Here is a 22,041-nt window from a genome sequence, read left to right on the forward strand (position 1 = left end):
CTCTTCTACCTGGCATTTATCTCATAGCAACCACTTTCCAGCCCAGCTATCACTTAGCTAGACTAAACAAACAAAGGGTTTTGGGGGCACATCTCCAAGGGGGCAAGAAGTGCCACTGATATACTGGACCCCCCCCTAATTGGACCCCAGTGAGCTGGTATGTTCAAGCACTGGGCTGCTCTGAGTCAGGCACAGAAACGAGCTCCCATCCCAGAAGACCTTATGGCCAGAACGTATAATAGTATACCTTGAACTACAAAAGCATTGCTTTTTTTTTTTTTTTTTCTCCACCTCCTACCTGGTTGGTTTGTTCCAAGAATCCTTTTTAATGTAGCTGTTGAGGCAATTGGGTGTAAAGTCCATTCGTGCGAGTCTCTTGGCATACAACTGGCTGATAATATTAGCATCGTTGACTTAGAAAGGAGGTTAAACACAGTCTGCATCAAAGGCCCTGAGATCTTCCACTGGTTTGTTTCATTAATTTGTCCTCTTGAAAAAGAGAGCCTTAGCTATAAGCTTATTTTTGTTTATATTTCTACTTATGTTAAACTAAACGAATGTGTTTTGTTCAGCTCAAGGTAATTTTACTCTTAACTGTTCTTCTAGAATATCTTAAATTACTTATCAACACCAAAGCTAAACCAGTTTCACTGCTTGCCAGTTTGGTGTTTCTCCAGTGCAGAAATCTGCCATCTCCCATACAGATATTATCTGAGCTCTGCATGATTAGTAGCATTTTTTATGATCTGTATCTAGAGAGTTTAAAGTACTCCATAATGATACAACTCCCCAGCAATATTTATATCCCAAGTAGCACTGCAGAGTCTCTACCGCAATGGGTCCGGCACTGGGAATCTAAAACAAATTCCCCAAAGTATCGCAGGAGAATGTCTTTCATGATCATACTCAAAAGTGAGTTAGACCTAAAGATTCAGGCTTATCCAGCCTGGCCCTCCTTATTTCTGTGCACTTCTTTTCATCATGAACACAAATGTTACCTGCTGCGGCTTTTTTTTTTTTTTTGCCAATACCTCTTTCTCTTCTGAACTGCTCTTTCTTCTCCACACCTGTGTCCCAGCCATAATTGCTATTCTACAGTGGTTTTTTTTACCCTACATCATTTGGTTTCACAGCTTGTGGAAGAAATACATGTTCTTCCATTTTACTGCCCAGCCCCCAGTGATTATTATACAAGAAATCCCTCCTGCTCATCACACCTTGTTCACAACCTGGATTAGGAGCACTCCTTTCATTACACTGCAAATAACAACGCGGTGTTATTCGGCTTTCCTGAAAGCCATTAATCCATTAATCTGAGCTACTTAGGGGCATTAGAAATGGAAAAGCAGCTGAGTTCTCTTCTGAATTTGCTGCAAACTTTGGCTTTTTAAACCTCTCGCCCTCAGCCTGTGGCTGTCCTGGGAGCACGGTGGCAACACAGGAGTCACCATATGGTGCAGCAGCCTAAACGACGAGGGTGAGCATTGCATATCCACCGTGCGCTGCACCTCGTGTGTGACATTGCCACCCATGAATGAGACTAGCTGTGTCACTAGCAGGGTGTTCCCACCGGTATAATTGCACCTTCTCCCGCCGCTGAGCAGCGTGCCTCTGCTCCAGGCACCCGGGGCGGTGGGCTCACCAAAATCCGTGATGGGATGCAGCGCACTTCAAAATGTCCAGGAGAAGCAGAGGACGGGTCTAAAAGCCTGTGGTAGTAAGGAATAAGACGCATCTAAAGGGCTAGGATAGGGTGAAGGGAGAATCGTGCTGGCTCAGCGCAGCTGCATCCAGGTGGGCAGAGACCTCGGCTGGGAAGGGAGAGGGTAGGCTGGGGCTTGGCCATGGGGTTCTCCTCCTTCCCAACATTTCTGGGAGGTGGGGGTCAGCCTTGGCTGAAGACGATGCCAAACAGCTGAGGTTTTTCATCCCTCCCAGAGATGGAGGGCAGGAGGAGAAGTCTTCCCTGGGCTCCCCTCTGAAGGTGCCCAAGCCACCTCTCAAAGACGACTTCCCGGCTGGCTTGCCATAGCCCTACCAGTTTAGGGGACACCACAGCCTAGAGTTGGAGGTTTACGGTTTTAATATAGGGCAAGTTAGGGCATAAATCCATCTCTGAGCTGGACTTACACGTCATGTGAAAATTGGTCATTTGTTCCCGGGTCCTTGACTTTCCTCTAGCATGGATTAATCACGAGGTTGTTTTTTTTTTGTTTATCTATCAGCTTTCTCAGCAGGATGGCAGGTTTTTGTTTATTTGAAGTCAATAAGCACAGTCCATTTGGCAGAGACCATAAGACCGCAACGCAAAACCAGCAACAAGACTTTGCACCTATCTGTTTTTTTAGCAAGTTTTTCCAGAGACTATTCGTACCCTTAAAAATGACCCAAACAGGACAAGGATCAAAGCTTATTTTTACTGAGGATGGAGAGCCCTACAGCAATCCTATTTCATGAATAAACTGTATTAACCTGTTTCCCAACACGGTGAGTCAGGAACATTTGGTGCCCAGTAAATTCAGATTTCAAGGCTATGTCAAAATGCACAAAGGGGAACTCTGGAAAAATAATCACTGCTGTGACAAGGTCCTGAATGGGAAAGCACCTATTTAATCACATGCTCTTTCAACATCTCTGAATCAAGCAAGGTAGGACGCGACACAGGCTTGTATAACTATGTCATGAACTTGCCTCTTCATGTCAAACTAAAGCAGCCTGTGTTTATTACAAAATAATCTGCAACTGAGTTGTCTCTGAAGGTCAGAGCAAAGGCCAGGCAAAGGTGAAATGAGATACAAATGCTGCCAAGCTAAGTCAGATGATGACTCTCAGAATGTGTCTTGTATCACCATGTGGACTGAGGTGCACTTATCAGTCAACCCAGCATCAATCACAGCAACATCCTTGGAGACACGAGGCATTTGATGTGCCAAATATTTATAACATCCAGCTATTTGCACCCAGTGCAGTCAGTAAACTGCCTTTTGAAGATGGCAGCTCTGCCAATAGGAAGGGAATTGCTCATTTTAGAGTTCTGATGAAGCCCTAAAAATGCTGTAGTACACATCTGTGCAAACCATATAGCCTCCTGCCCTAACATTATGGCCACTAACAAACACCATCCAAATAGCCTAGTAACCTTCTCTTAGCACATCCATACCTCTAGGATGCTATCACTTTTCTGCACCATCCTTACAGGAGAACCATTATAAAATTTGTGTTTTCTCTTTGCTTGTGTCTTTTTGCCAGCTGCTGCAGAAGGGTGGGTGCTGTTTTTATTCATGACCCATGAACTGGTGTTTTGGAAATGGTGGTACTTTAACTGTTTACAGTTGTGGTACGACAGTATTTCTCTTACAAAACACCTGGCCACAAACCAGCAAACAAGGTGGACTTCTAAAAGCATTTATAAGGGGCAAATTCCTGCCTTTGTTAGAAGCTGCTTCTGACCCATGGCAGGCAGAAGCAGGCAGCACTTGCTCTTCACAACACAAAGACAGACATTTTAAACAAAATCTTGAATTCTGCCAAAGTTAATTCAGCTGCCAGAAGAGATCTTGTCATATATTGTATGAATAACCTTTTCACTTCTCTTTCCCTTTTGTAAACCAACTCTGACACCTGCTTTGGGATTAGGCTGTTCATTGTAACTTGATTTTATTTATTTTGGTGTAGGAGCCCAGGAGCATTACTCAGTAAGAAGTCAGTTATTACTTACTATTACAACAGAGAAACTAGCTGAAACGCCTGGCAATGTATGTACTAAATAATTTGAACCTTAGACAGTTCAGCCAGGCATTTATCTAGCACATGAATCATGTTTTTCAGATTAGCATACTTTGCTACCTTTGCCTTCCACTCCTGCTCCTTCATGACAGAAGGACAGCCCCTAAATCATGTGATTGGACACAAAAGATTGCACGCTGCAAAACACTCCTATTTCCCACAGACGTGGACAAACACGTCAAAACAGAACTCAAAGCCAACCAGAGAAGAACCCAAATGAACCTTCTTTCCCTCTTCTCTACAGAGACATGGGCCCTTTTGCTTCTTTTCATAGCCCTCCTGGTAGCGTGAGTAAAACATTCTTTATTGGTTCTTCGCTCATGCCATTTTGCTGTTCTTGCCATTGTTCATTTTCATGCAACTAGTCTGCTGAAGAGCAAACGGGTAGGTGTGATTTCCAGATTTCCATCCTCTAACGAGGCTCTGGAAGTAGCAGAGGAGTCTAAAGACTGTACAGACGCGTGATCTTGCTCCAAGGTTTGGAGTATTCCCGTGCACTGTTACAATCTTGCCGCTAAGCATCAAAGCAATAACTGAATAATAATGGTGCCAGGCATTCGTTACCAGCAGAGTGCTGCCTTCAGCGAGGCTTGTGATCTGTTAGGTTATTTTCCACAGAAATACAGTCTAAGGAAGGCTGTGCCTCCCTGACTGAGGTTGCCCTTACGGAGGGAAGCAGGCAGTAGATGACCCTACTGCACGACCCGCAAAGGTGGAGAGCAGCAGAAAGGCAGCAGAAAAAGAGCATTCATAGGATCAGTTCTTAGTCTCCCGACTCCTTCCGTAGTGCCCAGGTAAGATGCTCCATGCACAGTCACCTGGACCAGGAGGGATACTTTGCAGAAGCTAGATTTGCCACGTGCCTGCAGGGACAGCATCCCAAGCCTGTCCCCTCAGCCCACCCTTGCTGGGGAAGAAACGAAGCCCAGAGCAAGGTCAGCTCCTTGCTCCTGGCTTTTCAAACTCCAGCAGGCAGAATTGTACCCCACTGCTTCAGAGGGGCTGTGCTAGTGAGAAAATGCTTTCGTCCGCTTTGCTGATACTGTTCGGTGCTGCAGCATAGCAGGGCTGGCTGAAAACCCCCTTCTGCTGGGACATACAGCGTTTCTGCTGGCAGCCCCTGCCAACAAGGCTGGACTGACAAACTTTGCAGTGTTGACAAGCCCTTAGGCAGAGACAGCATGTTGCTAGCCATAAACCTTAACGATTAATATGGTGCACACGAGCACAATCCATTTGTCTGCCCTGGCAATGCTCCAACCGCGGCAGTTCAGTAAACTCTGAAACTTTTAGCCCTGTTTTTCAAACCCTTTCCTGTGATTTGGATCACTTAAAAGCCTGTTTGGGGCAGACTCTTAAAAAAAGAAAAAACCAAAACCCCCCAAATCCACCCTCCTTCTTGACCCAAACCCTCATATTTCAATAACTCTGCGGCCATCTAAGATTGCTGGTTACCAGACTCCCACCTTCTGCAGCCACTTGCAATTTTGTTGTGGCAAAAGGGATGAAGCCCAGATCTCTGTGCTCTGATATCTGAGCTAAAATAAGAATTTCACTGCCCATTAGCACAGGGAGGTTGTTCAGATGCTTCTTGTCCATCTGGGGCAACGCTGTTCCAGTTCACACATGAAGGAATATCAGGCATTTCTGGTTCACATCCATGGTAAGAAGTAGTAATGATTATTCTCTGGCTTTACACTGAATGGTCCTTCTCAGCCTGCAGAAAACCATGTCATGTTTTAGTTGTAAGAGCATTAGACTGCGTTTTCCTGGCCATATTTCAAATGGATTAAGCCTAGCCTATGTTCCTATACTGTTTCTGGGCTTTGTAACCAGTCCAGCCTAACATTTGCTGGTCCCCCCGCAGCCCTGGCTGCCCATAAACATTACAAATGAGAATTCACAAACGTTTTATACCTAGTACTGATTTAACGTTTGACAGAAAAGTTAAACATTGACAAACAGAGCTCTGCGAAACCTTTCTGCACCTGCAAACACGCCATTCCCTGGGTTTTGCCTCCCGTTTGGACCACAAGATGAGGTCCGCTTTTGCGCTCTGGCAGAACCTGTGCTGGGGGCACTGATCTCATTTGAGGTCCCCCAGATTTAGGGAAGTATTACTAATTGCAAGGGAAACCCCCTTAAGTCTCAGCCTAGACTCCGGCTTTTCAGGAAAGCATCCACAAGATGCTGGCTGGGCGGCTGCTGCCACATGGCCCAGAGAGGACCTCTGATAACATCCTTCTGCCAAACCTTTGCAGTTTTACATCCCTTCTGCAATGAACTGCTCACTTGGGAAGCTGCAGCTACTAACGAAAAACAAATATTTTGAGGAGCTCTTTCAACACAGCCAAAGACAAGCTTCAAAGGGCTGCAGCCCAGGCCCTTTTTGAGAAACAGAAGGCCCCGAGGTAGAAGTAATAACTTTACAGCTGCCAAAAAGGGTGCTTCAGAGGAAAGAAATCTGCAAAGCTGTCAATAAAATCTAAAGAGAAAACCATCAAGACAAGACTTCCTGATGCACCACTGAGCTAACGCCGGGCTAAGGGGAGGGAGAACAATAAATGAAATTAAAGTGCAGCTTGACAAAAGCCTTGTTTGGGACATCACTTCTGGCACTGCTTTGATTTGTCTTCAATAAAAACATGTAAGCTTGTTGTTCCTTCTTCCAGCTCCCTTTTCTGTCTCTCCTTTGGTTGGCAATGAGCTCCTCTTTTGACTTTTACTAAAAGCTTCAAGGTCCCGTTTCCACCACAGTACCTATGCCTTTAGGAGACAGCTGCTTTTACATCAAAGTGCTCTCTCTGAAGCTCTGTGTGGCAGCATTGAGCCTTACCATGTTTATCAAGTAGTTTTTACAGGGTAATTTTCTTTTGGGCCACTTTTTTCCAGCTCCTGGATCAAGCTCCCCTACTTAGAGCCAAAGGGACATTGCTGCAGTCTCCAGGTTGAGGAGAGCTCGCAGCCCCAGTGCCACGGTGATGTAGCACTCAGTTGTCTTTTCTGTCCCACAGATATGGGACCTGGCCATTTGGTTTCTTCAAGAAGTTGGGTATTCCCGGGCCAAGACCTCTGCCTTTTTTCGGGACGTGCCTGGAATATCGCAAAGTAAGTGACCGAAACCTTCCTGGCTCCAGAAATACCCACCTTTACTCATACGGCTGTAGCTAAAGATACATGGCGATGATAAGTTATCTCCAAATGCCAAGCTCAGCTCTGATGCACAGGCTGTGCAAAGGCCAGCGCAGGATAAGGGCTCAGTAACGCAGACCGTGGGGCCTCGCCCTTCCAGCATCGCCAAACGAGCGCTCGTGGGTGGCTGATTTACAGCCGCCCTTTGCCAGCGTCCTGGCAAACAGCTCATTCACAAGCATGATGTACACTTACGCTGTCCTTCGTGATGTTTTTGGAGAGGAGGAGAACTCAGAAGGCAGCTCTGAACACCAATTTACAGATATTCCTCCCAACCCACCATCTCCAACACCATCCCCTGAACTGCACCGTCTCAGAGATAATTTTTAAATTGCTTTCCACAGGGTTTCTTGGAGTTTGACAATGAATGTTTCAAGAAATACGGGGAAGTCTGGGGGTGAGTATGAACCACTGATGTCTTCCTTAAGGTAAAACTAGAATCCATACAAAGGGGAGAAAAATTCATTAGGAAAGCTCCCTTTTCTCTACTGCAGCCCTGACGGTCCCAGCAGGATGAGTACAGCAACAATAAGGTGCTCGTGGTGGCTTACATTAAAGCCTGATGATTGCAGGGCAGTGCCACTGTCATGCTATGTGGAAATTGCTTTGACCTATACTATGAAAGCTGTTTTAAAGCTGATAACAAAAGGCCCTCACCTGCTCCTAACAAAATCAGCAGCAAAACTACTATTTACTTAAGGGAGAATCTGGAACCAGGAGGTTTACCAACAGCAGAGGAACATGAGTGACTCCCAATATTGAGCGAAGAAGCAGATCCAAAGTCTGCTGACGTCCTCGTGCTGCTGATCCTTACCTGCTGCGGTGGGAGCTAGTGCAGCTATCGTTGCTCTGCTCTGGACACCTCCTATAGCTTTTATCGCTGCTGTTGTAACTTGCATATCCTCTCTAATGCATCCATCGGTCCCTATAGCAACTTTAAAAAATGGTATCTGGAAAAGATGTCTTTACGTAAATGGCAAAAGTGCATAAATCCGCTTAATCTACATCTGTTCCAGGAAAGCATTCAGAACTGGCAGCTTAAAAAGACAAAAACAAGGATTGAGTTTCATCTCCAAGGATATTTCGGTGCTGTTAGCCCAAGTCTCCAGACACCCAATTCAAGAGCCTGAAAGGGGTCGAACAAGTTGCCTTCTAATACTGTAATGTGTTTAAGTGCCTGGAAAAACACAGAGTCAGGGGAGGAAGTGAAGACACTTGCTTCATTTAGTACCTGGTTCTTTGAGGGTCTGAGCCCTGCTCATTTCCCAGTGAATTTGGAAGGTGTTTAGCCCCCTTTATCATTTACAAAACCAGGTGGAAGAAGGCCTGGGAGTCCTTTTCCATCTCTCCTTTCTACATTTCTCTGCTTAGGCATCTACAGAACAGCAAGGCTGGTGATGGAGGAGCATTTGTTTAACACATTTTGTTTCATGGGCATCAGCCAAGCCTTGCACTTCAACTGTCTGGGGGTGTTTATCTGTCTCCTCTTCTCCCTCTGCCAGGATTTACGATGGCAGGCAACCTGTGCTGGCTGTCATGGACCCCCAAATCATTAAATCTGTGCTGGTTAAAGAGTGTTACTCCACCTTTACCAACCGGCGGGTAAGAGCAGAAGAATCGTGATGTTCCACAGAGTCCAGAAAATAAAGTACAGGAGGAGACAAGGATGCCAACCATGTAGCGGGGTTCCCATAGGGGACGAGTGACTGCACTATAGGGATTACTGTAAATGGCCACTGTATGTCACTGTTCCCCTGCCTTACAGCCTGGGGACTGCATACCCAGGCTGGCAGAGGAAGCTCTTTGCCTGCACATCAGAAAAATTCTGCTCTCGCACCTATATATATCTCTATCTCTATATATATAGATATTAATTTGAATCTGTGTGAGCATTCAGGAATCTGCAAGGGTCCAGCTAGCACATGTGCCACCAGCTGGGATGCGGGCTCTGGGTGGCACGGTTAGGTGTGGGTACATACGTACGGGTGTTGGGCTTGTGGGATTACTTGTTCTAGACATGGGAATGGCATCTCACAGATGGTTTACTGCAGGAAAGGGGATTGTTTATGTATGTGTGTCTTGAGAGAGGCTGTTTATAAGGCCTTAGCCTGCTGCCAGTAGTAATGCTGTTGAAATAGCCTGGGCAGGGACTTGCATGCTACATTCCCATCCTTGCAAAGAAACCGCTGTCTTTTCTGGGGTTAACACCTTGCCTTTTTCCCCTCTAGCATGTAGAACTAGCAGGGGTGCTGAACAACGCTATCTCATTAGCTGAAGACGAACAGTGGAAAAGGATTCGTACTGTGCTCTCTCCAACTTTCACCAGTGGGAAACTAAAGGAGGTAAAACACGGAGGAGCAGGTACCTACTAAATCAGAAAGTCAGTAGACAGTGTTATCAGGTTGAGATTGTCACAGGGGTCTGATTTCTTTAGTCAGAGCCTGGCAACGAAGCTGGCCTGTTTAATTTATGCCTAATTTAAAACAAAAAAGGCTTAAAATAAAACCTTAGCAGAAAGATCTTATTTGTAAATATTCATGAAACTCCCTGTAGTCTTCATAAGCCTGTCTTAAAGAAGTAAAATGTACTATACTTATGTGACCATATCTGGTTTGTGTTACAGATGTTCCCTATAATGAAGCACTATGGGGAAGCTTTGGTGAAAAATGTTCAAAAGCGAGTGGAAAAGGACAACGCTCTATCTGTAAAGGAGTAAGTAGCTGCTAGGAGCAGCAGGCTAAGCAGCAAACCTTGTTAGCAAGTGTTGCAGTTCATTCGTTACTGGCAACGCAGATCGCTCGCTGGGTAAACCAGACCTCTGAAATGAGGAACAGGGCTAGCTGAAAGCCTGGCTGGAAATTTGAAAGGGAAAATTTCAGCTGGGATGTTAGTGAAACTTCCTATAGGCAGAGACCCAGAAAGAAGTCTTCTAAAGGTAATTAGATGGGGAGAAAAATGCTCCAGCACAGCTTTGGGAATCCACAGATCTGAGACAACCCCAAATCCACCAGGAAAACCCAGTTTTCCCCGCATATACTCAGGATCTCTGTGCACCACCTTCTTATACCACAGGACACCAGGATTGCTGGCCTCTCTGCCCACCCCCTAGCACTGTGGGATGCTCATCCATCACTTGCCCCATTGCTGGGAGGAGTGGGAAGGGAGCCTGTAGTGTGGCCCTGGGTGTGTCATCCTCATCTGTGCCCTCCTTGCAGGCTCTGGAACAAAACCCGTGTATTTCATCCCCAATTTCAAAGCACAGATGCAGAAGGGGCAGCTGCACACCAGTAGTCACACACCAGCAAAGCTCTCCCCTACCAAAAACCCCATAAGAGGAGGGCTTGGACAGTTTGTAATATTATAGGGCTGTGCTGAGTTGAACAAGACCATTTTCATGGCGTGTTCGAAGCAAAGTGTGTTACCACTCCTCCCCAAGAAGCTAACATGCTCGAGAGCTACATGCTGACCTTGCACTAACCTGTTCATGTAGTTACATGCTGTTTTAAAATCCTCAGAAAAGCTGTCCGATTTCAAAAGCCACACAGGCTTGAAACCAAAGCTCTCTAAAAATCTATTCCTTTCACTATAAGTGCTTTTCAGTTACCATATAGCCAATTTCCTTTTCAAAACCAGGGCAGGAGGTCTTACGAGAATTTATATTTGAATGTCACATAGGCATTAGGAAAAAATACATTCACTTGGTCCAAATATTTAAGCACAGCCTATCTTTTCCACCTTTCCTCAGCATCTTTGGAAGCTACAGCATGGACGTCGTCACCAGCACTTCGTTCGGTGTGAACATCGACTCCATGAACAACCCCAAAGACCCCTTTGTCAGAGAGATGCAGAAGCTGGTCAAGTTTGACTTTTTTGACCCACTCTTCATCTTGATATGTAAGTGACTTTTTTGTTGAAAACTTCATTCAGGTGTCAGAGTACTATGGAAGTGTGACTTTAGCGAGCATATCAGACTGGTGCATCCTATACATTAGCCAATCAACTACTGCTCAGATAACTTCACTAGCTAGGGTGGAAGTCCTAATGGCTCTTGTCTCGTCGTTTCCTTGTTGTTAGCTTCATGCTAAAACTCTGGGAGGGAGATGGGTAAAAGCTTCCTCCACCTTTGGCATCCACAACGCGAGAAACATATGAACATCCCAGCCCATATCCAAATAAGCGCTGGAAAATTATTCAAGGGTTGAAAAGCAAGTTTAGCTGTGCAGCTTGAGGAGAGTGGTGCTATCTGAAATGCATTTTCTGGAAGAGAGTGCTGAGTGGGGACTGTAATTAGATCCAATTTCCTAGCAGTGCAACAGCTTAGCAGTGATGGTGATGGACCTTAAATCACTTGCAACCTTAAATCAAGATTAGACACCTTGCTAAAACACAGGGAAAGTTGTGATCTGTGCATAGAGGAGGTTCTGGTGCTGTAGATTTTATGAATCTATACACAAGCTCAAGATCCAGTCTCTATGATGAAGGAAATGCTTTGAAGGGGACTTGAAAATATTTGCATGAACACAGCATGGCAGTGACATAGCTCAGCCTGAAAAAAGAATTCAGAATTTGCAATATTTCTCTTCTGAGCCACATTTCTGTTGTAGTGCTGTAAAATGTACAGAAGTAACCTGTCCTTAGAAAACAGTGCCTTAGAAAAAGAAGGTGGCATATGCTTCCATCATCTCTTAAAGCAATGATTATACCCAGCTCAGTTGTGCCCATCTGACAGAAACTTGAGGGAGGGTTGCATCAAGACAAACTATCCCAAGGGAAGGAGAAAGAGGAAAAAAGGCAAAGTCCAGGCTTTTCCCAGGTAAAGAATTCAAAAAAGGAATAATTTCTCAGTAACATCGTTAATTCCTCAGTAACTTCCATAGCTATCTTGTATGAGGTGGAGTTTGTTTACAGTGTGCAATTTTATTCTCAATTTGTTTTTCAGTTGTATGCCCATTCGTTATTCCTCTTTTGGCCAAGATGAATGTAAGCTTCTTCCCCAGGGAAGCAGTAGATTTCTTCATGAGATCCCTCTCCAAAATTAAGCAGGATCGTGAAAAGGAGGCTCACAAGGTAAGTGAGCGTTAATTTGCTAGTAATTGTGGCTGAAAATACACTTAAGTGAAATATAATTAGGGTGATAATATCAAAGGTGAAGCCAAAGTACAATGACTCAACAAAACCCTGAATCTACTTAAGTGTAAACACTTCCTTTTAGTACTGTCAGAAAAGCCTCACCTGACCAGTCTTGGCAGAAAAGCAAGTGGACTTTATACATCCGTGATCTGAAGCTAAATCCAGATAAAGGCTCAGTAGAATTGGACTAAGCTTGGGTTTGCAGAATTTGTAATAAGTCAAAGTAAGAGACTCCCTGAAGAAGATTAGGCAGAGGATGAGAGAGAGCAGAGTAAGCAGCAGCAGAGCAGCAATACCACCTTTCAGGGTTGTGCCTTCCCCTCTCATTTTTCAAAAATTGAAGCTGCTTCTTGGCAAAATTCTCCCTTTTAGAGTTTGGATCCCTTTCCCAAAATTCATTCAAGACACTGCTCTCCCACCCAATGGCTTCATGAAAAGGACAGAAAGGTTTCCAAAATAAAAAACAAGTGTTAATGTTTTTCAATAAGGAAGTGACATGCATTTTGGGGATGCTTTCAGTTTAAAAATTATGCTTGGGGTATGAAATCTGCTTATCTGAGCCCTCCAAGGGACCTGTCACCAAAGAAACTCTCCTGCTTTTCTTCTCAGGGCAGAGTAGATTTTCTGCAGCTGATGATCGAATCCCAGAACTCAACCAGCCACAAGAGCAATGAAGCGAACCACTCATATAAAAGTAACAACATCCAAATACAGATCACGGGAACAGGGGCTGCGGGAGTGAGGAGAATATGGGGAGCTGTTTCCCAGAGAAAGGCTCAGTGGGTCACCACCACCTCCACTGACCAGCTCTAGGCAGAAGTCTCTGTCCCTTGTTGCCAGCACCAGGGCTAAGGGGAATCCCCCGGGTCCTTTGCCAGGGAGTAGGACTGCCGTATCAATCATTTATACCCGGGAAAATATCTGGCTCCTCTCTCAAATCACTTTTTCCGAACAGATAGCAGTGTAGCTCTAAATATGTGATCAGAAAATAACTGCAACCCCACCCGTTGCTACCTCTTCCTTGCTGAGACCATCAGCATCGGTTTTGCTCATCTCCCCGCATCCTCTCTCCTCACAGCCCTGACCGACTCAGAGATCCTGTCACAAGCATTCATCTTTATATTTGCTGGCTACGAGCCCACCAGCAGCGCGCTTTGTTTCCTGGCATACGAGCTGGCCATGCATCCCGACGTGCAGCAAAAACTGCTGGAGGAAATCGACACCGTTTTACCCAACAAGGTAAGGGGACATTGAGTGATGGCGAAGACCCTCTGACCCCGCTGTCCTCCTTGTTCTGTCAAGATGATGAGAAATCTTTAGCTCCTAAACACCCTGCCCCTGGGATCTTCCAAGAGCTCCAAGAGGCACACGCTGAGACAACTCAGCCCTGTAGCGATTTTCTTTTGGCAGCTGAAACCTTCCAGGCCACCCCACTGCACAAACCCATTTGACCCACGCACAAAGTGGGTGTGGATTTCCAGGCATTTCCATCACTCAGGGATGGAAAATGAAATCAATCGTGCAATTTCTACCTTGCGTTTTGTTCTACAGTGAGTCCGAGTCATAGCTGGGGCAGTAGGGTTGGGGACACCCTGGTCTCAGCAGTCATTTTAGGACAATCCAATCCTCATGCCAACATACCTGGTCACCTTTCTCTTGTCATCCTACAGGCTCCTCTCACATACGAAGCAATGATGCAATTGGAATATCTTGACATGACAGTGAGTGAAACCCTTCGGCTCTTTCCCCTTGGAGGACGGCTTGAGAGAACCTGCAAGAAAGACGTAGAGATAAAAGGAGTGACCATTCCCAAAGGAACCGTCGTTATAATCCCAACCCATACCCTGCACCACAACCCCAAGTACTGGCCAAACCCAGAAGAGTTCAGACCAGAAAGGTACAAAAAGCATAATGAAAGGGAAGAAATAGCATGCTTTTTCCTCACATAGTAATTAAGTATTAATCTCTGATTATCTTTCTAACTGTGTTCTTCCCATCTTTTTACAAACAATACCGATGAGAAATTGCAGGCTCATGGGAACGTCATTTTAAGAAGAAAATGAGCTTTGCACTTAAAGCAGGTTTTCAAACAACATAATCTTATTGGGAGAATAACATTGATACCTCACGACATCTTGTACACAGTTTTTAGGCTTGCTGACAGAGTGGGTAGTTGGTGAGTTTTTGTAACCGCTGGCCATCCTTCTGTATAATCTTCATTGCTGAACCTGTGTCCTTCACACAGGCTTTGCTACCAAATATACCAGAGTTGATTCTTCCAGAGTTGCCGTCCCTCCTTGTTTTCAAGGAGGTGATAACTTTTCCCCAGTTGGTTATTTTTTAGAATTGGTCTCTACCTCTCGTTCCCAGTAAGACTAAAGCCATAGGCTGCTCCTAACCAAGATGACTCCTGGTTTCTCTCCCAGTAAACACAGCAGATAGAAAATATCAGTCACTTTGGGAGAGCACGTTGCCTAGATTTTCACCTTGCTTCCAACTTCTACTAGTCTGGATGGACAGAATTAAAATCAAACACTCAAGTGGGATCCCACCCTGTCCTGCACAAGGGCTCTGACACAGCACTCGATTGCTGGGGTACGCTGAGACACCTTAGCAAAAAACCAAACAAGTCTCTGTAGGGCACCAGCAAGAAATCTCTGGATAAGTAATACAGATATGTAGCTTTTTGATTTTTTACTGCCTTCATTTCTTTTTCCCAACCATGTCATTGTCCAGGTTCAGTAAGGAAAACAAAGAGACCATAGACCCGTATATGTACCTGCCCTTTGGAGCTGGTCCCAGGAACTGCATTGGGATGCGGTTTGCTCTCCTGACTCTGAAAGTTGGCATCACCATCCTATTGCAACATTTCACTTTCCAGACCTGCAAAGAAACTCAGGTGAGGAGCACATTACGTTTTAAAACTCGCACGTGAAGAACCGGCTGCCTTGTTTCTCACCGCGGGTGCTAACACCCAATGCTTTGCACTTTCAGGGGACGTACGCTTTCAGGCACTATGGATCAAGTTATGTCCAAACTGTGGCCAAGTATCTTTCCTTTAATCTCTACTTATTTAATTTGTCTATCTCCAAGTGTGTTTTTCCTCTTATTGTTACAGATCCCTCTCAAGCTGAGTTCACAGGGATTCCTTAGACCAGAGAAACCGATTGTTCTGAAGTTAGTCCCCCGGACCAACACCGCACCTACAGAGGCGTAAAACCCGGCTGCGTCTGCAACAATTCTCCGGCGTCTAATGAGTGCTGTGCTAACAAAGGGAACACGCATCGCAGGAAATCTCTCCTACACGTACAGACACAGAAGAACAGCTCTAGTTAATTCAGGAAGCAATTACTACATATTTACTAATAAACATAGCTGTCAGAAATGTAATGTGGATCACTGGGCAGTGACAATACACAGTCCCCTTAATTTTGATTGCAGAAAACAAGAAATAAATCCAAATGAGAAGCTGATCATCCACTTACTTCTAAGGGGACTTCTCCATCTGGAGAGAAGGAATTACTATCGCATCCAAGAGAAACAAGGTGTGATGGAAATTCAAATCACCAGACCTTGCTGGGCAGGGACGGGTGACGTTCTTCTTGGTGTATTGATGCTTGAAATTTCATGTGTTATAATTGAGATGACTGGTGTGAGATTACATCCTAGTTACCAAACCTCTCTTGTGCCATGTGTTAATTAAACTAAAGTGTGTACAAATACTGTCATTAAAAATGTTTGAGAGCTGCTCTGTGTTGTGTATAGCAGCTGATCACTTCCTATTTAAAAACCGTATTCAGCCTCAACCCTTGAAATTATCCATGTACATTGCTTTCCACTTAATTTAATGAATCTGATCCTTCATTTAATGCGATCAAATCCTCCCATTTGTACAGTATTTTACAAACACTATAACTCCCACCTCTTAGTTTGATTAAGAGGTTGCCTTCAGTTCAGCACTGGCCAACTCTTTTCCGTGCTGGAGCGAGAGGACAGATTGCAGGGAGCAGCAGAGGCAGCTCGCAGGAGGTGGTGACAGCACTGCAGGAGGGTCACCGCTCCTGCAGAAATTGTCTGGACACAGCTTGTGGCTGAGCCTTGCCTCCCAGAGCCACGGATGGGGTTTACACCGTGCCCGCGGTGGGATGGTAGCCTGCTGCGAGCTGCTTTGCTCTCCAACTGCTCCAGAGCAGTCTACGGCTTGGGCCCTATGGGCTGGTCCTGCCATTAGCGTGATGCTTTGACCAAAGGACTTACGCCATCCCTGACCATATAAACAGGGAATATCAAAAAGCAGGTGGGAGGCTCTCCCAGACCTGAATTTCACACACCAGTTAACCCCAGTATATTGTGCTGGTCCTGACACCTACAATCCAAGGATGCTAGTAAAACAGGAAAGGTTTTTAGAAGAGTTGCAAACCAGATCAAGTCAATCCTTAACTTTCTCCCAGCATCCTTCACTCCAAGGCAATATTTTCCAAATCACGGTCTATAATTTTCTCCCACGGCCACATGCTTTTCTCTTTAGTCTGGCAGACAAAACTGCAACGTGACCCAAATGCTGCAATCCAACATAGTAAAAATTTATTCAAGAATTCACGTCCATTCTTTAACAACAATGGCATTTAAGGGATTTGGGAGTGGTCAGCAAACAGTGCAGTGGATTCCTGATCACTGGAAATCCCCAAATCAAAGCTGTCCATTTTTCAGGAAGATACAGCAACATTCATCAGGCTCTAATTCAAGACTAAGCAGCTTGTGCAGTCCCAAAAGGCAGATAAAACAATTATAGTGCTCCCTTCTGATTCATCATCTGTGAAAAATTGTTTGGGTTTTGCTATGTACACAGCAAGGCATAGTTAGGAGTGCTGTCAATAAGGCCCTTCCTCAGTTTAAACTGTTGCTCATCTCTTACCGGGGTTAAAAATCATCAGCTGTAATGCTGCAGCAGCTCTGATGGGGAGAGTGTGATGCCCCTGCATGGACAGACTAGTTAAAAAAAAAATGCATTTTCCCCATGGAAAAATAGTGCTAGGCAAAACTAACTCCAGATTCAAGGGAAAGAAAGGGGAAGCTATCGTGAAAGCAGCAAGTCACCTACATGCCAAACAGCTGCTTTGAAGTAAAGAAAAGTAATTTTGGTATCTCATGAACAAAATCCAGCGCCTTGGCATGGTGCTCAGAACCAGAAAGGGTTAATCCAGCTGTACCCCAAGACAGGCAGTCCCTGCCCAGCACATGGCATCTCCGGGAATGAAGTCATTAGCGTAGCTGTACAGATCATTCTTCCAAATGTGAAGAATGTGACTAATTCTCCAGCTTCAGCCAATTATGACCTGCCAGGACTATCATAACAGCCCATAAATAATGTGTAACAAAATCATGGTAATGAGTCTTCTAGAAGAAAATTAGATCCTCTGTGTCTTAACTCCATAAAATTACTTTGCTTATAAGGGCTGCCTCCGTCATTCCCAGCACTTTCCATTGCTTCACTGGCCATCTCTCAGAAATGGATGCGACTTGGCCAGGACTCTACTGGTCCTGCTAGCTGCGCATTCATCAGATTTGTTTTCACTGGTTTGGCTGTTTCCTCTTTAAACCAGACATATCACTGCTTAACTCGACTTTCAAATGTTTTCACTGATAAAACATATTTACTTTATCTAGACCTTGCCGATTCCTTTAACTGTTTCAACACATCCTTGGCAGGCCTGGGACATCGTATTGTCCCAAGATAGCAGGGTCTTTGTCAGAGGAAACAGCTTCCAAACGCAGTACAAGGCAGAATTTAATTTTGGGGACACTTTGTTTCACTTCCTTGCCTAAATCCTGCCAAACCCTAAGTAAGAAGGAAAAAAGAATGAAGTCAATGTTACATCAGCATTTTTAAAAAAAAGATGCTTTTCTTAAAGATTTTACAACTGTGTCTCATCAGAGAAGTTATTGTCAGATCACCGTGCAAGCATGATGGACTCACACCCTGGTAAAACACTAGCATCACTCACAAAGACTTCTGTAAGTATGCAGAAATACATTCCCCTTAATACAGAAAAGCTTGCTGGGAACTTTCCAAAGGAGATATATACCCCACGATATGAGAAGTGTTATGGTATCAGTCCTGTTGAAAGACAAAGATGGTTATAAGTGGGGAGATTTGTTTTCTGTTTCTCAGTTAACTATAGCAGAGTAACCATCAATGTTACAGTAACTTGCCTAAGTGATGTAATACTTCCAGTTGATTGCAATGATCAAATGGATTTTATGAAAAACAGGTTTCCTGCTTACGGCAGAGGGATATTTCATGTGCTTCACCAAGTCAGTTATTAGGTGTTTCAATACCATGCTGAACCCTGACAGATAGAAGAATGGTCTGACTATTACCAAACTAAGTGTCCCTAAAGTATTGAAGTCTTTTGCAATTCCACCTTGCCTTTAAAGTGAAAAATGAAACATTTCCAGGCATATTTCACCTGAAAGAAAGAATAGGCAGCGTTGCTCCTTTTGCCTTACCCTCGACCGAGGCACAGTTTCTCTATTGATACTCTGGCATCAGAAGCCTACAAGTCAGAAGGTGCACAAATGAAAAAGCTGGCATGCAGAATTTGTTTAGTTCTCACAGTCCCTCCTTCCTCTCTCCATCTCCCTATTAGAAGTAACAAGCCAGCATGGGGAATTACTAGGGTATGACAGATAGCTTGGAAACATGGAAAACCTGCAGCTGAATTTATGCACTGACATCACCTTTATCTGCTGTAATGGAGAGAATTAGGCATATTGAATCGCTCACCATACAGATATGGAATTTTGAAAACCCTTACTGTTGCACAAATGTTGACAGGATATTTTATTTACTGCATCATTAAAGGTTAAAGAGACTCGTTCTCCAGAGGATTCATTTTTTCAGCCCTTAATATCAATTAAAGCTAATTTCAGCTCTACCCTAATGATTAACATAAAATATGGAAAAAGCTCTAACTGAGCATTTCTGTTCATTACTTCAATTCTCTTGTATTGCTAGGGCACTTTATAGGTACTGATGCAGCATTATATCACCCATGACACAGTTAATTTTCCCCTCCGAGCTTTTTTTGTTACTGAACACTTGAAGATGTTGCAAAGATGCACAAAACACCTTTGATGACACGGATCAAAGTTTTTATTTAACCAGTTCATAGTTGATGATCAGTGATGTTCTCTATGGGCTTCCCTACACAGCTGGGTACAATGTCTAGATACAAATTTATTTTGTTACATGGCCTACAGCTTCCATATCATATATATAATGTATAAACATACCTTGATATATTTGTGCAGCCAGAAGTTTGCAGATGGAGTGGGGAGGACAATATAACAGTTCAAGGGAAAATGAAAAACCTTGCCTGCCACTTATGAACTGAAGCTAGTCCAGTACAGCTGGATGCATTTACCCATCTTTGCTTGGCAAAATACTGCTTCCATCAACACACCATAAAGTGCCCAGAAAAGTAAGTTATAGTTCATCCCCTGGACTATATCAGGGCTTTGTGCAGCCCAGCTGAGAAGGCACATGTGCCACCACACGGCAGCTCCCCCATCCTGGGGCTGTCCAGCTGGTTTTGCTCTGGAATCGTAGGTAATAGGACTGGAAAATACTTTTGGAAAATAGACCACACAGACCAACCACCAGCATGGCGAGCAGAGTCTTGCACTAAGCTGCCCCAAGCTTGTCTAACCTTTTCAGAACTTGTCTACTTTTATCCTAATTTTAGGGTATTTATTGTTAACAAAAACACTAATCTGGGATCGATCTGTATCCAAAGGTCACAGCAAAAGCCAGAGGGAAGGTGAGGAGTGATACAGATGCTCCTAAGAAGGTCAGCTGCTGCCACTCAGGCTGCTCTCTGGTGGTAACCACACATCAATCAGCCCACCAGTAGCCCTAGCAACATCCATGGAAGCGAGCAGATGTCTGATGCTCCCAATAATTATAACAAACTCCAGTAGAAATCAGCAGGATGTAGAAGCGGGGGACATGCATTTGCAGATTCCCTTTGCCAAGAAATGAAGTGTTTCCCATGCTGGCTGTTGTACTCTCATGTCCTGTCACATATAGCTCTGGCCCAGGACTCCATACTGAGCTATGTGCATCTTCTCAGACAGGTCATTGAACCCGCCGCTCCTGTTTTCCCTCATCTTTTCAAGACTGCGGGTGGCTTTCTGCTTCCTCCTCCTGAATTTTCATGTTTAGCTTTCAATGACTGGAATTCATTTGGCTGGGAGTAAGTGAAACAGCTCTCTTAAGTGGAAGAGCTACCTAATAAAGTTTTAATGGAAGATATTATTTCTGTTCTTTACATTACATTAAAAGCCAGTCAGGAAATGAAAGCCCAGGAGGGTTAGGCGTGTTGGAAACACTCAGCAAGATAGTCTTTTCTTCAGGGAGTTCACAGTCTAAATGTTGCCCTAAGAAACAGAATGTGCAGCAAACAGACAGCTTGTGCTGTTACAGACTTAGCAAGCATGTGTAGATAGATATAGATATATATACACACACACACACATATGTGTGTGCATATATACACACACAAAGGGCAGAGGGGTATCTATTTTGTCTTTGGAGGGACCGTCCAGTGCCAGGTCTGGTATCCAACTGGGCAGTGTCTGGGGTGAGAAGCTTGGTGCCTAGACCATGGCACAGTGCATTCACCTGCTCTGCACCGCAAAGGTGTACAACTGCTCTTTACCAGCAACATTTAAATACCAAACCCACTGCCACCTTCGGGGGCTCTTTCGTGCGACTTGAATAGAATCGGTCAGTTTGGGCTCTTCACTTACCCACAACCTGAATTTAAGAAACCTTCTCACCACTAGTTCCTAGCTGTTATTTTCTTGCTGTGCTAAGCTTCTGTGCGACAGCAGCAAGAGCAATTACAGAAATCTGTTTTCAGTAGCAATAGCAAAACTGAGCAGTTCTCAGCCTCCCCATGGAGGGGCAGTGAAATTCAAGCATGTATCAGGAAAGACGATTAAAATGGGTCAAAAGAGTACTACAAATTTTTGAAACATTGGCCTTTGAGTTTAAAAAGTTGGCCTTTCAAGTTTTGGTTGGTTGAGAGGGACCACATTTAGTTATTGATGTTTAAGATGGTTTTGTACCAACTTAAAAAATAGTATTCTTATTTTTTAAGATGGAAAGCAGAGATTTACACTGTCAGCAACACTGAAAACTATGAAATGCTAACACTTCAAAATCTTCCCTCTAGGTAAAGTATCCAAGTACTTTCAGTCCTTGAATCTGGGCTATTGCAGATCCCAGCCTTACACATACCTGTCCCTAACCCATGTTGCTAACCCTGAAGAGATGGCTCTCAACACATCCAGGCAGAGCTTGGGTCCTGGGACCTGCCGTAGACCTCAGGGCATCAGATGGGTGAACACTATACAGATACTCATTAATGGCTTTCACAGCTTCGGGACTCAGCATTTATCAGCACTTAGGTTTATGTGCAGAATGTCATTTAGAAGTAAAATTATCCCCATAGAAGTCCACTGTCCTCTCTAGTGTCCAGTGCAAGAGGTCTTTTACTACTATTTATCTTACAAAGGTCTTGAACTGAAGTGATGACGGGTGACAAAAATCCAGTCCTGGAAATTAGTAACTTACCCCCAGTAAGTTTGCAGATGACACCAAGTTGGGTGGGAGCGATGATCTGCTTGAGGGTATGAAGGCTCTACAGAGGCATCTGGACAGGCTGGATCGATGGCCCGAGGCCAATTGTACGAGGTTCAACAAGGCCAAGTGCCAGGTCCTGCGCTTGGGTCACAACAACCCCGTGTAATGCTACAGGCTTGGGGAAGAGCGTCTGGAAAGCTGCCCAGCAGAAAAGGACCTGGGGGTGTTGGTCAACAGGTGGCTGAATATGAGCCAGCAGTGCGACCAGGTGGCCAAGAAGG

The 22,041-nt window shown here is 44.5% G+C and overlaps 1 protein-coding gene across 1 annotated transcript; it reads left to right on the forward strand.

The window, feature by feature from the left end:
- Nucleotides 1-3,926: 3,926 nt before the first annotated feature.
- Nucleotides 3,927-15,857, forward strand: LOC115335935 (cytochrome P450 3A9-like). The gene is made up of 13 exons (XM_030002294.2): nucleotides 3,927-4,073; nucleotides 6,801-6,894; nucleotides 7,323-7,375; nucleotides 8,481-8,580; nucleotides 9,207-9,320; nucleotides 9,602-9,690; nucleotides 10,724-10,872; nucleotides 11,918-12,045; nucleotides 12,718-12,802; nucleotides 13,187-13,347; nucleotides 13,779-14,005; nucleotides 14,845-15,007; nucleotides 15,227-15,857. Exons 1-13 carry the CDS (start codon nucleotides 4,003-4,005, stop codon nucleotides 15,323-15,325), a joined length of 1,533 nt encoding a protein of 510 aa, XP_029858154.1. The 5' UTR covers nucleotides 3,927-4,002; the 3' UTR covers nucleotides 15,326-15,857.
- The last annotated feature ends 6,184 nt before the right edge of the window (nucleotides 15,858-22,041 follow it).

This window comes from Aquila chrysaetos, chromosome 25 (genome assembly GCF_900496995.4).
Source record: "Aquila chrysaetos chrysaetos chromosome 25, bAquChr1.4, whole genome shotgun sequence".
NCBI lineage: Eukaryota > Metazoa > Chordata > Aves > Accipitriformes > Accipitridae > Aquila > Aquila chrysaetos.

Bases quoted from the DNA above. Each gene is read 5' to 3' on its own strand.
- LOC115335935 (XM_030002294.2), top strand. From the start codon at position 4,003: ATGAACCTTCTTTCCCTCTTCTCTACAGAGACATGGGCCCTTTTGCTT. The intron at 4,074-6,800 runs GTGAGTAAAACA...TCTGTCCCACAG, and splicing joins TTCATAGCCCTCCTGGTAGC to ATATGGGACCTGGCCATTTG. The intron at 12,803-13,186 runs GTAACAACATCC...CTCTCCTCACAG, and splicing joins AGCGAACCACTCATATAAAA to CCCTGACCGACTCAGAGATC.